The 16,963-nt window shown below is 47.7% G+C and overlaps 1 protein-coding gene across 1 annotated transcript; it reads right to left on the minus strand.

Annotated features, from left to right (window-relative positions):
* Positions 1-684: 684 nt before the first annotated feature.
* setd1a (SET domain containing 1A, histone lysine methyltransferase) lies at positions 685-14,860 on the minus strand. The gene is given in 24 exon segments (XM_046330550.1): positions 685-2,961; positions 3,183-3,320; positions 3,499-3,618; positions 3,881-3,991; positions 4,428-4,609; positions 5,005-5,350; positions 5,764-6,408; positions 6,411-7,084; positions 7,190-7,245; positions 7,406-7,604; positions 7,738-7,774; positions 8,085-8,242; positions 8,338-8,419; positions 8,655-8,828; positions 9,668-10,171; positions 10,173-10,457; positions 10,459-10,614; positions 10,754-11,533; positions 11,674-12,448; positions 12,627-12,883; positions 13,050-13,174; positions 13,369-13,639; positions 13,749-13,847; positions 13,945-14,860. Coding segments are annotated over 24 exon segments (6,486 nt in total). The 5' UTR covers positions 14,083-14,860; the 3' UTR covers positions 685-2,787.
* Between the last annotated feature and the right edge of the window lie 2,103 nt (positions 14,861-16,963).

The following is a 16,963-nucleotide window of genomic DNA, read 5'->3' on the forward strand; positions in this document are numbered from 1 at the left end:
GATTGACTATAACAAGGTTATAAAATGAGTAACGTTACCTCACGTGTCCGCGGTGATAAAGAATATACACAAATATATTATGCTCCATACATACAGTACGCTACAATAGAAATGTGGAATGAAAATGTGAACACGTGTGCAGATCCTGTTCTGACAGGAGATGAGCAAATGTCTGCAGACGTGAAATGTACTAACAATTGGGAAGTGCTTGGAATTTTGTCCGTGTCAGAAATGTCCCAAAAATGTAATTGTCCGCAAAAGTAAAAATTACTATTTTTATGTGAATGAATGAGGAGGCGGAACACACCTAAATTCAAACTGTTTTTAGAAAATAAAAACTTGTTAGAAAATCATTTGAAATTGAAGTTGAAACAACCTATACATATAAACAGGCTGCGTGCTTTAGTTTGAGGGCAGCGCGGATAAAATGTACTCTTACCGTTAGAGATATTTGGAACTCACGCATGAAAGGGCTAGGAACGTTATCTTTTTTTGCCAACACATTCAACCGTTGTTGCGCTTTCGTAAATTCCTCAGTTATTCTGCACTCCGGCACACTTGGACGAGAGTGCTCCGAAATCGCATTAGATAGCCAGAGTGAATATAACAACACCTATAGACAACCCAGGGGCTAGGGGAAATCCTGACACTCAACCAAGGCTTAAAAAACAACAAAGCTTTCACTTTATTTAAAAAATATTTTAATGCACCATTAATAAAAGAGTCCAACGCATTAATACAAGAGAAATATTGCAAATAATATTAAAATCAAATTAAAAGGAAAAACAAAAAATAACAATGGAAGGTATGTACAGTTTTCCTCATGGGACGTAGGAAAGGAACAACGTATTTACAGACTGGAACCAGTGTGTTTCTACGAGAAACAAACACTTCTACAATATGTACATTTGTCTGAACTTTTTTTCCATCTTTTTATTTTTAAAGTTAGAGGTTGGTTTGTACTGAAAATCGCCTGTTGCAACAAGAAATATAGATAACTTATCTGCTGTGGAAGGAACAGAACATGGAGGGGCCTTGTGACATTTAAAACATCTAAATCAAAGATTAAAATGTGGGACAGCGACTGCTTGAGTTGAGAGAGCATGAATAACAGTGAAAAATGACCCCTCGAGATCGACTTAACTAGAAACTAGATTTACCAGATCTGATCTACACATAAGTTAACCCTTTAAAACCATTCAGAACACACACTCAATGACTAAGTCCAACATACACAGACCTCAACACTTGTATTGGGGTCAATGGGTTATGTTCGGGCTCCCGAGTAGCGCAGCGGTCTAAGGCACTGCATCTCAGTGCTAGAGACGTCACTACAGTCCCTGGTTTCAATTCCAGGCTGTATCACATCCGGCCGTGATTGGGAGTCCCATAGGGTGGCGCACAATTGGCCCAGTGTCGAGCCGGGTAGGCCATCATTGTAAATAAGAATTTGCTCTTAACTGACTTGCCTAGTTAAATAAAGGTTACATTTAAATTAAAAACATTTTTTGAACAGATTTGTCTGTAATGGTTTGCCAAATAAGGGAGATTTCATAGAAACATTTTTCCTGACAGTGTGCCTTGACCATGTCATACAAAAAGCACAGACAACCTGACATTTGCAGGTTGTTCAATAGCACAAAACTACTAATTGACAGTGAGAGCACATTCACACGACAGGAATAAAAACTTACTCTCTTTCGTAAGAATACATTCTCTTAAAACACACAGATACACATGTGTCAGGTCCTTTCTCTGCTTCCTAACGCGAGGAGGGACAACATCACAATGGGGAAAGGGGACAATGTAAAGGGAACAAACAAAGCATTTCAAATTGAGATAAACCTGCAGACTAAAACTCAGCAGCCATCTTAAGCTTTAAAGATAAACTGATGTGACGCCATAGAGTATTTGATCTACAAATAATTTTTTTCTTATGTAGCATGGGAAAAACAAAAATGTAAGTCTATGGTCTCTCATCCAAACAAACGGGTGAGGGGAGTCACGCACCCACCTACAGCTCACGCAACGAAATCAGAACAAGAATAGTAATAAGAATATGCAATACTATAAAATGACAAAGCTCTAACAATCTTCATTTTTGGAAATCTTGCATAACTGAAGTCCCAATGGATTAGAGTGTGTAACCAACACTGCGCTGCGAACGCCTTTAAAACCCTGAATATGTTTGTAAATCCTGTGCGTCTATGTGCGGATTGGTGTGTGTGGGCAGAGGGTTTGGGTTAGCGGAAGCTTCCGGACCACTCCCTATCTGTGCGGAGGCAGACAAGACACACAAAACCAGTTCTGATAGGTTACGGTTGCATTCTCTATTCCAAGGAAAGGCTGTTGGCAGGGGGGGGGGGGGGGGGGGGGGGGGGGGGGTGTCCACCCTTGAACGAATGGGAACAAGTGGTCCTAAGTTATTAAATCCTGCTACAGAAGAGACTAATGCTGCATTTCAGGGGTTTGGGGTACAGGAGAGGGGGCCCGATTATTAATCACACCCCTGGGAAGGAGAGTCTCACAGCCCCTAAGATAATAGACCATAACCCCAGGTAAATTAAAGCGTGTGAACAGCGCAAACGTTGCATGTCTCTCTCTGTTTTCTGGATATGGTACAGACAACTGTTTGACAGTCTGGAGGAGCAGGTGGGCTTTGGGGTCTGGAGGGGGGGCTGTTGGTGGTGGGTGTGGCTTTGTTCTTGGTTATTGTCAGGGGTTGTGGTGCGGGGACAGGAGGGACTGAAATGGGGTACTGCCGCATGAGTGGTCATGCTGTGGTATCTAGTTGAGCGTCCCACGGCAGTTCTCTGTTCCACACAGACAGGGAATCTTATTTTCCTCTAGAGGGAACTTGTAGTCATAGGTAATCTCTTCATTCATGCCAATGGCCTGCTTGGAGTAGATCACGATCTTCTTCTGGGATTCTATGGTGATCACCTTTGCATAGCAGTTAGGCTGGGGAAGGAAGAGGATGAAGACCAGTTATAGGTAATACAAAGAAAACAAAACGACTTAATTAAGAGGGTCTTACCAGTCAATGTTACTGTGAACATTGTGTGTGAGAGTCACTAAATATCTATGATGGAAATGTGTGTATTTCTATTTAGTCTTCACGTTGCTTCACTCCATTGTTATATCCTGTATTGTTTTGCTTGTGCAGGTATAGGCTGACTCACAGTGCAGCAGTGGTTGATGAAGCGTGCCAGGTTGCCTAACTTGGTAGCATCAATGATGGTGTCATGGTCCACTCTGAACAGGTAGCTGCTCCCAATGCCCTGCTGTGCATAACGCTTCTCTCTGTTGTCAGCCACCATCTGGCAAAGAAACGGGCACAAACAGTCAAACAATGATGCCAGCTGAACACCCAGGAAAGACAAACACGGATGTTTGCCATGTGTCTATTGCTATGACACCACACTATGGATGAATGAAGTACAGACTACAATATGGCCCTAGACACATACAGTCCTCAAGCAGTACAATGACCAGTACCTGTCTAATATTCTGGCCCACATACTCAATGACCATCTCATCAGCAGCAATGGGTTCCATGGTGAACAGGCCCCATTCATGGATCCTACTGCGGCCAAATCGAAGCTTCTTCTTCCGGAACTGAGGAAGGAAGCAAGAGTTAGTGCCATAGTGGTGCAATAATCATTTAGTTACTCTAGTCCAGGGTTTCACAAACTCAGCCCCACCCCCATTTTCAACACACTGGCATGGGTTTAAAGGGTCACGGTCTTCATTACACAGTAACAGAAGTGAGTTCTCAGAATGAAACCCATGGGAAATAACATGGTGGTTGAAGAGCAGAGGTAACACAGCAGTTACATAATATCAGTGGTACACACAGTTTCAGACTGCTGTTGTGTACCTTGAGCTGATTGAGTTTGAGCAGGTCAGAGTCCATGACTGCAGGGATGCCTATGGCACTGAGGAGGCGGCGCTGCTCCGACCGTCTCTCTGACAGCAGCCGGTTTGAGCCCTGAGGGGGAGGACAGAAGGAGAGTTACATTGGGCCAGTGACACACATATGGTGACACACACCATCACATGGCCTCGATGTAAATACTACCGAGTCAGAGGCACTTTGCCCTAAATGCCCAATAAAATAGTTAACCCCAGATTAAGTGAGTTCATTTTCATTGCCTCAAGCAGACGCAGCAAAGCTGTTGAATACATCTGCATGACAAATTCTGCGGGACTTACTACAGCATTGTGAAGCATATGCTAAAATAAGAAATACACTACTTGTTCACCAACTTCCCTGTATTCAATGACCAAAGGTCATCAATCTTATTGGAACAAAACCTGTGACCACAGAGCCAATGACAAGCAACATCAATGACACCATTGTATGAAAAGCCAAAGACTATATATAATATAAAAAGTAGAGAGATGGTAAAGAGAGGTGTGCGTACCGAGGCGTCGTAGTCGGCAGCCTCCAGTAGGGCCTGCTCAGGCAGTTCCAGATCCAGGTAGACATCCTTCTCCTTCCTGCTGATGGCGTAGTAGCCCTCGCTCCTGGCACAGCCTGTCACGTGCTCCCGCAGCTGCCCGTCTGCACTCTTCTTCTTACGCCGCGGGTTGGGGATGTTGGTAAGTGCAGGCCATACGTTAAGGCTAACAACAGTTACTGCTGAACACACACCAGTCCATTTAAATACACATGCATCATTACACACCATTTCATCTACTTCCACTACAGGAGATTGGTGGCACCTTTATTGGGGAGGATGGGCTTGTGGTAATGGCTGGAGTGGAATAAGGGGAATGGTATCAAATACAATCAATCACATGGTTTCCAGGTGATTGATGCCATTCTATTTGTGCCACACTCCTCTCAGAAGCCTCAACTGACTTCCACATACCGGTACATTACTTAAAAACACAGCTCAACTGTTCATAAGAGGCATCAACACATGGAATATCCTAAACCACAAGCAGGGCTTCTAACCCTCATTCCAAACCCCCTGCCCTGCCAGTAGTAAAGGATATCAGTGTGGTGGACCCAGTGTGTGTCGTTGAGCCAGTCGGTGCTGTGGTCGTCCTGCAGCAGCTTCTCGTAGGTCGTCTTCAGCAGCGTCATGTCCTCCATGTCTAGACCAGAGTTCCAGATGTCGTACAGGATGGTCATCTGCTCAAACTCGCTGCGCTGGTCAAACGTGACGGGCTCCGGGGCAGGGATGGGCTTGGGCCAACGCTGCGACGAAGTCAACCCGGCCTCCTGGAGGAAGAGGCGCTCGCTCTTCCTCACATCGTCCCACTCTTCCTCGTCCTCGGTGTTAGACAGCTCACCTGGCTCCAGCTGCTCCACGTCCACATCCTCCTCCAGGTCCACCTCCTGACAGGAACCGGGGACAGAAAGAGGGAGAGGGTGGGAGAGGGACAGGAACAAGGAGAGAGTGGGAGATGTCAACTCAGGAACTAAGATTAGCCTGTAACAGGTTTTTAAATACTGGTCAAATCAGGCCATAGGGTGGGACTTTCTAGATTAGACTGTAATTTACTAGTAATTTGTTTGACATTATTAATATATATATTTACATGACAATTTGGCCATGTAACTGTCAAGCTGTGAAACTGTATGCAATTGAGGAAAGACATTACTTTGTATGTAATTTTAAGATGACAAAGTTACAGTAAATGTAAGCTGTGGGTGAGCAATCCCCTATCTTTACATGTTGTTGACACACCATGCTCAACACTTCTTAGTTGTGACACTTGACTCAAGCACAAACCCACAAAACCTCACACCTCTAGTTTCCTCTTCTGTTTCTTGGTCTGATGTTCCTTCTGCTTTTTCGTTTGCTGCAACTCCATATTTTCCTTATCTTTCCTCCTCCTCTTCTTGTTCTTCTCTTTCCCCATCTCCTCCAGTTCGCTGCCCCTCACCGCCATTCCCTTCCTCTTGGCTGATGGGGTGAGAGATGTCAGCACAGAGGCCTTGGCCATGTCTCCATCCTCACACAGCAGCCCCATGCCAGACAGGTACTCAGCCTGGTGTCTGTCCCTAGAGGGCAGGGGTTCCCCTATGACCTCCTCAGGAGCTTCCAGCACCCCAGAGATGGCGTGATGGTTGAAGTCTGCAGGGAGGAGCACCCCAGGCTCCTGTTTGGAGACACTCCTCTTTTGGGCATGGATGAGGTGGAAGGGGGCTTTGGAATAGTTGTGCTCCTGCAGGGCAGACATGCCCTGTGGGTCCATAACCAGGGGGAGGGCTTTGGGAGAGAGGAGCATCTCCTCCTCCATCTTCTGCTCCTCTGCCTCGTCTGACGTCTCCGTCTCCTCTGAGTCTCCAGCATCTGGGGCCAGCTTCAGGGCCACATCAGCCAGGACAGACAGATCAGCCGTGGGGGCCGAGCCCAGCTGTAGCAGGCTGGATGCTCCCAGCTGCTCACTGAGTCTCAGCCTCTGCAGTCCCTCCTCCTCCTCCTCCTCTCTGAGGGTGTGGAAAGAGGGGGGGAGGGGTGGGGGTCGACAGGCTGACAGTCCTGGGGCGTCCCCTGCCCCGGGCCTTTATGACAGGGGGCGGGGCCTCCTCGAAGGCCATCTTGACCATGGAAGCGTGGTCCAGGGGGAGGTTCTGCACGGTGCGACACACCCACACTGGAGCGGGGGATTTGGGGGTGGCCCCCCGTTTGTTGGGGGACTTGGTGGGGGTGATTGGGGGGAACACCAGAGGGACAGGGCTCTTTTTTGAGTCTTCGGGGCATACAGGCGAGGGAACAGTGAGAACAGGGGAGGGAGAGAGGGCATTGCCTTCGCCTGGTTTGGAGGCAAAGGGGAGGAGTGAGAGAGTCTTGGAGGGGGGTGGTTCCAGGTATGGAGGCGATGAAAATGGAATCTGGAAGGTGAGATTTCATGTGGGACAAGAGAGGAGAGGCAGTGGAGGGAGGTGGGGACAAGGGGACAGTTGGAAGGTGGGGTTTGTAGTCGCTCTCCCCGGTAGAGAACGAGACGGTCTTCCTTCGCTTCTTGAGAGGAGGCACAATGACAATTGGGGAGGAGGGGCGGGGGGCTGGAGGACGAGCGTTTGAGCTGAGTGTTGATGAATCCTTCTTGCTGGCAGCAATTTCTGAGATATGGGCACATATTTGAATTATGAATCAGGTGAAAAACAACATTGGCACTTGCCATGGAAATGAACATCCATAACAGAGAAACTAAATGTGTGACTAACCAGCTTTGATCTCGGCGCTGAGCGGTGCTTTTGGAACAGCAGCTGCAGACTTTTCTCTAGAGTGGACAACAAGTGGAATGGTCAGTATCAACTCAGACACACATTGAGCAACAAATCAAGTTTCAATAAAGACACTTCCATAGGAAATATATAGAAAACATTTTGGATACTTATATACAGGTATATTCAAAAACAGGAACACTGTTCAAAACGTACCGGTCATCCCCCTTCTCTGTGCCCAGAGCTGTGCTGTCCATCGTAGACTCATCCATGGTGTCCAGTCCACTGCCGGCCTGCTCTCCTTCCTCCTCATCCTCGTCTTCAGAGGAAGAGGAGGATGATGATGTTGAGGAGGAAGAACTCTCTGTGGACGAGGAGAGGCTCTCATCATCACTGTTCGCACTCAAGGCCTCATCTGAAGAAAAAAGTGAGATGAAGTGAGAGATGAAGTGAGAGATAAGATGCCATGATGGAAAAGGTAGATAAGAATGCCTGTAAGGGGGGCACATTGGCTTCAATAAGGATAACATGAAGAATGCTAGATTTACCTTCAGACCCCTTGTCACTTCCCTCCTCCTCATCCTCCTACAGAGAGGAACAGAAGGACAGTTTGTGATAATATACAACAGTGTCTCAGGTTCAATCCAAGTCAATGAAGCCAAAGTACAGCAGAGTATGAAGAGGCATACAGTGAAATGCTGCCATCTAGCCAGCACTATGGGGAAAGACAACAACACTGCCAGTATGTACTGCTTGCGGAAATCATCAACTGATTAGAAGAATCATGCATTATTGTCTCTGTAGCCATTTATTCAATTTGAGATAAGATAAACTTTATAATGTGGAGAAACATTATTTTCATGCTAAATTATCCCTTGCACATGCAGACACACACCTTATCTGAAGAAGAACCATCAGAAGTCTCTTCTCCTTCGCTGTCCAGGTCCCAAGGTTTACGACTTCTCGTCTTCTTCCTCCGCCTGCTGTCCCTCTCAGCCCTGTGGCCCTCCCCATCTGCCATTCTTCCCTCTAGACCCTTGTCATGGTACGAGTCTGGGGGGAGGAGAGAGATGGTGAGCCAACATAGGAAACACAAAGACGGTCGGTGACAAATCCCCAAAGGAGGGGGTCATTGATGAAAAGCTCACCTTCGTCGTCATCCTCTGGCGGTGTCTTGGGTCTCTTCATCTCTCCTACCTCTGCTAGCTCCAGAGGTTCTTTCCTCTTCACCTGGACACAATACACACAGACAGTTAATATCATGGTACGTTAATGGTGGAAAAAATCCCTAAGTGAATGGATGGATACATCGGAGTAATATCTATTCATGAACATGTATTAGTGTAATGTCTATACATGTACAGTACTAATCCATCTCTATTTCCTATGCTCAGTACAAAAATGTATGTACATCAGTGACGGACAATTCCCGAGTTCCAACTGTTGCCTCTGTGTATTTGTTTACCTTGAATGATGGTAGTCGTAGCGCCCCTCTCAGTGAGAAGCCTTCCATTCCTCCACTCTTGGCCCAGTCCACCAGAGACATGAGGGGCTCCCGGGGCTTGCTGCTGGCCTTGTTCTCCTCCTTCTTGTCCTCGTCCCTCACTGCAGCCACACCCCGAACCATGGTCTGGAACGGCTGGGGAGGGAGGACGGGTATCATGGCCAATCAAATCATGGATAAAAAAAAAAAAACAATAACAGGAAAACCATGTACGACTTGAAAAACGGAAATCAGAAACCCATTTAAATTGACCAGATGGGTATACTACAACGCTAGCTATATATACTCAGGGTTTTCTGAAGCTAGCCAGCTTCAGTTAGCTTCACATTCCAGCTCAGATTTAATCCGTAATACAATGGTGGATATTGCTTGTCTGCCTGTCGCTAACTCTAGCAGGCTTGTAACTGCGCGTGGATGTCGCACGTAAATAATCAAACAACAAACTCGTCCAGACAATACTGAAACATCAATCCATGGGGGAGGAAGTGACACATTTGAATTTGTCCCAAAATCAAATTGCAAGAAAGGTTATCTTGCAAATTCAGCAGGCTATGGTGTTATGGTCTTTTCTCCAAATCCTATAGATAAAAGTTTCAAATGCATTCTGTCATTACTAATTGTAATACGATAGGTATTTTAACATTTATGTTTAACATACAAAAAAACATTTGATTAATAAAATGAGGGGGATGATGGAGGGAGGGAATCTGGATGAGAGGGAGGGAATCTGATTTATTTGGTCCTCAACTCATGGCAGACACTTCATTCAGGATAAATGGAGTTAGCCTGCAGGTTAGTTCTGAAGAATTCGTTGCCATAGAAATGTACCTGGCTGAAGGGTGAGTCACCAGTTATGGTACCAGTTATCCCGAGTTGAAGGGTTGACCAAAGTTACCTCACTAACTCCTCAAACCAGGTATGTAGTACAGGCCATTTTGTCTGTGCTTTCTGAACATGTTGTTCCACTCTCTTACCTTGGCTTTGGTCTCCTTGCGCTCCCACCACTCGTCAAAGGTTCCAAAGGCGATGTTCTCCACCATCTTGCGGTTGAGGTCCCTCTGCATGATGCTCTTCATCTCCTGGATGAGGGTGGCCAGCACCAGCTGCACTGTGGCCTCGTGGGGGTTCTCTGTTAGCAGGGGCATTTGGGGGTCCCCCTCCGCCCCGTACTGGGCCTCTCCCCCCACAGGAGGCATAGTCCCATAGGGCGGAGGGGTGTGGTACGCGTAGTGTTCGGGTAAGACATGCGGGGCCCAGCCCGTGTGTGGAGGCGGGATGGCGTGGTGGTGGGGCATCTGAGAGGGGCCAGGGTAGGCGTAGGGCATGTGGGGGGGGCATGTAGTGCTGATCCTGCTCATAGCCACCCCCTTCTTGGTCCATGTAGGGGTGGTGGGGGTGTGGGGGAGGGGGCATGGAGTGGTAGTAGTCTGAAGGGGGGGCGTCACCAGGGGCAGCGGTGCCATTAGAGGAGGACATCCTCAGCTGGTGCAGCCGACTCAGCATCTGGGTCTGCATCTGGAAGGACATGGGGGCTCCACCACTGTATTGATTCATCAGCTCCATACTGCTGGCATAGTCATACATGTGTGGGGGCATGTGAGGAGGGTACTCAGGGTGCAGCTCCATGTGGCCCAGCGGTGGGGGGATGCAGGGGGGTGGAGGGGGCTGCAGGGAAAAGCCCGGGGGAGGGAGGTGAGGGGGGTAAGAGGGGATGGGTGGAGCAGGCATGGACGTGCCAAAGTGCTGTGTGGGGTCAGAGGGGGAGGCAGAGGGGTCTGTCTGGGAGGGCAGGGGGGGCCTGGGATGAAGATGGAGAAGAGACGGAGGAAGGAGTGGCGTGGTGGGTGGTCACTGCTGTAATGGTGTGTTCTTCATCCTCGTCGGAGATCTCCATGTCTTCCCCAGAGGAATGAGGGGATGACTGCAGAAAGGAAAGAGGAGAGAATTCACAATTTCCCCACACTCTTGCATCAACTGACAATCCCTGCTAACAATACACCAATGTTTCCATACAATCTGATTCCTACAATATTTCCATTAACAGAGTAAGATGTTCTTACCTGACTCTTTCCGTTGTAGGGGGGTGTCTGTGCCCCTTGTCTGGTCCTTGGATCAATAGGTTCAGGTTGGGCTGTCTCCTCCCGCAGAGGTGCTGTTCCATGGAGACTAGTATGGTCATCTGTGGTGGGGACACGGGGAGAGAAGGTGGAGGAGGGGGTAGCTTGTGCTACCACAGTGGGACTCTTCCTCCCCTCTCCCCCCGTTCTCTGCTTCCTCCCTCTACGGCCGTCTCTATCCCTCTCTCCTTTCCTCCTCTGCTGGCCTCCACCATCTCCTCCTTGTCTCCTCCGCCTGTCTTTCTCCCCATCCTGCTCCCTCTGCTTATTGCTCCTGCCCTCACCTGCTGCTCCTCCCTCTCCTGCTGCTGCCACCTTCTCTCTCTGCCTTTCTTCCTTTCTGTCCTCTCCCTCATCTTCATCAGAGGGCAGGAAGGAGAATTTAGCTTTCTGCTCTTTCAGGAGCATTTCAATACGAGAGTCTAAGCTGCTGCTGTGGTAGACAAATGGCAGGCTCTCATTGGTGGAATCTGGCTCCGGGGAGGAAGAGTCTCGCTGGGGGGGTGGGGAGAGGGAAGTGGAGGAGGGGAGATGGTGTGGGAGGGAGGTGGAGGAGGGTGAAGTGGAGGAGGAAGCGATGGAGGAGTGGGGTGGAGAAGAGGGAGGGGTGGAGGGATGCTGAGAAGGGGGGAGGTGGGGTGGTGGGCCGGCGTTTGGGCTTGGTCCACGTTTCCTCTCTGACTGGGCTCTCCTGGCCAAAGTCAAGGGCGCTGAGCGTCTCCGCTACAGCCGCCGCTATCACAGAGGCAGGGGGGAGGGGAGGTGGTGGAGGGGGCGGCAGAGGGGTGTGGTGGGATCGGGGGTCCTTGTCAGACACAGACCCCCTCTCCCCAGAACCAGCACCACTAGGCTGAGCACGATACACTGAGGAGGGCTCTAGGCGGGAGGAGACAGAGGGGTTGTGGGGAGGGGGGTTGGTCTTTGGAGGAGGAGTAGGAGGGGTAGGCAGATGGAGGCGGGGACAGACTGTTGGAGGAGGAGCGGTGGGAGTTGGAGTTGAATCTGGGGTCAGAGCTGTTTGAGTAGTCACTGTCTCTGTCCCTCTCCCTGCTGTCTCGGTCGTGGCTGCTCCGTCGCCGGCTGCTGCTACTACTACTACTGCTGCTGTGATTGTGTGAGTGGTGGTTACGGTGTCTGCCGTGTTCTCTGGAGCCCAGGCTGTCCCGTCTGTAGCCCCTCTCCCTCTCTGAGTGATGCGAGTGGTGGGAATACTTGGAGGAAGAGTTGGCCTCCTGGTAAGATGACCTTCTAGAGCCAATCCCACCGGCACTGTGCCGCCCTCCTGAGTCCCTGTCCCTCTCTCTGTCCCGGTCTGCCAGAGGGGGCTGCTCGTACTGGGGTGCAAGAGGTGGGGGTGGCATTGCAGGGTGGTGTGCCATGTGCTGTCCAGCCCCTCCAGCATTTGGGTATGTGGGGTAGAGCGGGGGCTCGTTAGGACGAAAAGGGCCGGTAGGGGGGTATGTGGGGCGACACCTTTGGTAGAGGTCTTGAGGAGGTGCATGGGGGTCCTCCGAGTACCGGGGAGCTTTGTATGCCCCGACTGAGGAGGAGACGGTAGAGGAGGAGCAGGAGGAGGATGGAAGCATGTCCTGGGGAGGGTAGCCACTGGTCAACGGGCCCGCACTGTATCCAACTTGTCTAAGAAACAAAAGGAGAAAGAGGGTTCATAGAGGGTTTATATATAACACAAGTTACCACATTGACTATTACTATCCTAATAAAGAGAAATGTGTATACCTTTTTGGAATGACAAACACATTTTTGGATAAATTAACAACTGAGCTATTATGCAGGGTGTTTGTTCCCCAATACTGACCTGGCAACAGCGTAGCCCGAGTCCTGTGAAACAGAGCGAGGGGTGTAGGGCGTTCCTCCTCCCTGCGAGGAAGCGGAGGAGCCTGGGGTGTAGGGCCCCCCCATGGAGGAGGGGGTCGTATCTAGACGTTGCTCACTGAAGCCTGTGTCCACAGAGCAGGGGGTAGTGCTCCCAGGGGTGAGAGCCGGTACCCCTGCAGCCAAGCCCGCAGCCAGGCCAGCTATCTCAGAGGACAGTCTCCGCCTGATATCTGACGACTGCACAGACAGAGAGGAACAGGAAGATGGGAGAATTAGATAGAGAAAGTAAAAAACATTACACAGTAGAAAATTATGAAAGCCTCTCAAGAATGATGGACCATAAAGGTAAATCCTCCATGAAAATGTCAGTAGGATGGTTGTGATGAGCCCTTGGTGAGTGTACCGTGTCTGGTTGTGTTGGTGCTGGGGGCTGGAACCGCTCTGTCAGGGCCTTGCCTCCTGTGGGCACAGTCTGGGGCGTGTAGGAGCCACTCACTATCAGGTCATAATACTTCTGCCTCTGCTGGCCTGCAGATACACACAAACATACCCATAAGACAAGGATGTAGCTAATATCTTCACAAAATTCTAATGTGACAACAATTATGTCTCTATAAACCTCTATACTTCAAAAGTAATTGCAATATAAGTTATTTTCTATACAAAATAGATGTATATATCAAATCAAACCACAGATATTAAGCCACGAATCCATGTCATACCTTTGATGTCCAGCTGAGCGTGAATGATGTTACCCATGACGGAGGTGTTGTGCAGCTGTTTGACCGTGTCCTTCGCCCCCCTGGTGCTGGTGAAGAGCACGCGGGCCAGGCCCAGGTGCTTACGGGTCTTGGGGTGAAACAATATCTCCATCTCCTCCACCTCTCCAAATTTTGCGCACATCTCAGCCAGGAAGGGTTCCTTGATGTTGTCATTGAGGCGAGCGAAGGTCACCTCCTTGAGGGGAATGGGGCCCACGTAGAACTCATCCAGCTTTGGGAACAAAATAAGGAAATTAGAGATAGCATGCCACAGTGCAGCTTTTAGAGAGTGAGGCTGGTGTGAGTGTATGATGAGTCAGCAAGTTAGTTAGGGTTCTAACTTTGAACTTGGGCACTGGCAGGGCCATCTCTGTGTGCCTGGACCAGATTCTACGAGGTCGAGGGTCCCGCAAATCTCCCACTGGGGGGAACCCCGAGTCCTGGAGAGATGACAAGTCAAAGGCTCATGTTACAATTCAGGACATGTACAACAACCCTACTCCAAAATAAAAACAGTTATGTAAAAACAATACCAACCGGCACACTGAAATGCACCCCATCATATCGGTATATTTTGTTGTTAACCCTCCGGGTGGCTGGGTCTTGGACGAGCTTATAGCTCTTCCATTGCAAACTGAGAGCTCGTTGTGTATCCGGCTCACTGTCTGGATCCATGCTATAACTGGAAGAGTGAAGTGGGAGATGCAACTGAATTAAGTGTTTAGTCACTAACGTTACCATAATTTTGTATCCTCATAACAGGCACAAGTATACATGATGCTAGCTACATACTCGTATTTGGTTAAATAAACCATGTTTTAAAAAACCTTCTTTGATAAAACAGCTCACATCAATGTAGTATCAAACGTCAGTTCTTGTCATGGTAACCTATCTCTGGCATACTGTACACTCGCTCCAGCCTGGTGCTGCTGTCAAAACAATGACAACGTCACACGCTAGCTAGCTGTGTTTTGATAGGATTCCACTATTTTCAATCCGCTAGTTATGATTTAGATAACTAAGGTAGCTTATTGTAACGTTCGTTATATACTTCGGATCACCTTGACTAACTAGCTATATCTAAACTAGATTAGCATGTGTAGCTAGCGTTAGCTGCTACCATACTCAGGTTCATTTAACAAGTTAGCTTGTTACCTAGCTAGCTATTCAAATCCCAACTAGCTAGTTAAGTTTCAGAAATTTGAAAGTAGTTATTCAAAATACTATTTCTGTACAACGATGCAAAGATCGACCTGAGTTAGCTTGCTAAACGTCATTCACTCGCCTAACCGAACCTGCCTATTTCAAACCGATTGCCCGTTTCATCCGAAACTACCAACCCGCTGCTCAAGTGAAGCTAGGCCTAGGACGAACAGGGAAAAACAATGAGCACCAAACTGAAAAGATAACTCCGTTTTTGCCAGTGGGCACAATAGCTCAGTTATAACAATGTCGATACTTTCCCGGTGCTGTGTAGTTACCATACAAAGCGTAATATTTCACGAAATATTTGTTTATGTCCTACAACAAAATAATGTTAAACGAGCGGCCATCGCGTAACAAACCTGAAAGCCTCGCCTGCACTCCATCAGTCTTTGCTAATACATTTCATCATTCGAAGTCAGCACTTTCCTCACAATCCATCCAGATCCATGAAAATAAAGGGAACAGTCAACTCAGTCAAAATACAAACGTCACCGACTAAAAATATATCTTTTTTTTCTGTTGAATGTGCCTACTACATACAGGTATAGGATTTTTTTTAACTATTCATATGTGCCTTCTCTTGTCTATGACTACTTGTGGCGAATCTACGGATCAATGTATCAGATGTGGCCTTAGAGATACCCATTCCACATAGTATAACTTGCAGGACATTGACACAGAAAAATTTATTATTTAATTATTCTCATACCTCCAGTTTTGAACTTCTTTACTTAGGTATATGCTTACGGAGTACCAAAGAAGTTTCAAAAGAACTGCTGCACAAGGAAACGATAAAGTGACAACATTGCCATCATGTGGCCAAGCATGGCACCGCAGGGAAACGAGACACATGATCACGCAAGTAAAAAGGGTTATGTTCATAGCAGCGGGAAGTAGGGTTGCTGCTGCAACCCTTAAACAAAAACATTACTCCTGTGTGAGCGGACAAAAATAAAATATTCCTCAGAAAAGCACAACTAGCTAGTGTGTGACGTTGCCATTGTTTTGACAACAGCACCGGGCTGGGTGCAAGTTTGCAGTAAGCCAGAGGTATACAACGGACGTTTGAAGCTACGTTGATGTGATCCTTTTTATCAAAGGTTTGCGAAAACATGTTTGTTTATTAATCAAATACGATTATGTAGCTAGCATCATGTATACCTGTGCCTGCTATGACGATTAAAAAAAAGGTAACATTACTGACAAACACTTAAGTTCCATCTCCTACTTTACTCTTCCAGTTATCGCATGGATCCAGACAGTGAGCTGAATACACAATGAGCTTTCATTTTGCAATGGAATGCAATAAGCTCATCCAAGACCAAGCCATCCGGGCGGTTAATAAAATATACATGATACAGTGCATTCAGAAAGTATTCAGGACGCTTTACTTTTACCACATTTTGTTTCTCACAATACACACAATACTCCATAATGACAAATCTATAGCAGGTTTAGACATTTTCGCAAATGTATTACAAATAAAACATAACATTTACATAAGTAATCAGACCCTTTACTCAGCACTTTGTTTAAACACATTTGGCAGTGATTACAGCATTGAGTCTTCTTGGGTATGATACTACAAGTTTGGCACAGATATTAGGGTTCAAGTCTTGGCTCTGGATCACTCAAGGACATTCAGACTTGTCCCGAAGCCACTCCTGCCTAGTCTTGGCTATGTGCTTTGGGTCGTTGTCCTGTTGGAAGGTGAACCTTCGCCCCAGTCTGAGGTTCTGAGCAGGTTTCATCAAGGATCTCTGTATTATGCTCCTTTCATCTTTCCCTCGATCCTGACTAGTCTCTCAGTCCCTGCCGCTGAAAAACATACCCACAACAGGATGCTGCCACCACCATGCTTCACCTTAGGGATGGTGCCAGAAATCCTCCAGATGTAACGCTTGGCATTCAGGGCAAAGAGTTCAATCTTGGTTTCATTAGACCAGAGAGTCTTGTTTCATGGTCTGATAGTCTTTAGGTGTCTTTTGGCAAACTCCAAGTGGGCTGTCATGTGCCTTTTACTGAGCAGTGGTTTCCGTCTCACCACTCTACCATAAAGGCCTGATTGGTAGAGTGCTGCAGAGATGGTTGTCCTTCTGGGTTATTCCCCAATCTCCACATTGGAGCTTTGTCAGTGGGACCATCGGAGTCTTGGTCACCTCCCTGACCAAGGTCCTTCTCATGTGCATTTACCACAGGTGGACTCCAATCAAGTTGTAGAAACATCTCAAGGATGATCAATGGAAACAGGATGCACCTGAGCTCCATTTTGAGTCTCATAGCAAAGGGTCTGAATACTTTTATTGTTAGTACATTTGTCAACATTTCTATAAACCTGTTTTCCCTTTGT

The sequence above is a fragment of the Oncorhynchus gorbuscha genome, linkage group LG26 (genome assembly GCF_021184085.1).
Source record: "Oncorhynchus gorbuscha isolate QuinsamMale2020 ecotype Even-year linkage group LG26, OgorEven_v1.0, whole genome shotgun sequence".
NCBI classification, from domain to species: Eukaryota; Metazoa; Chordata; class Actinopteri; order Salmoniformes; family Salmonidae; genus Oncorhynchus; species Oncorhynchus gorbuscha.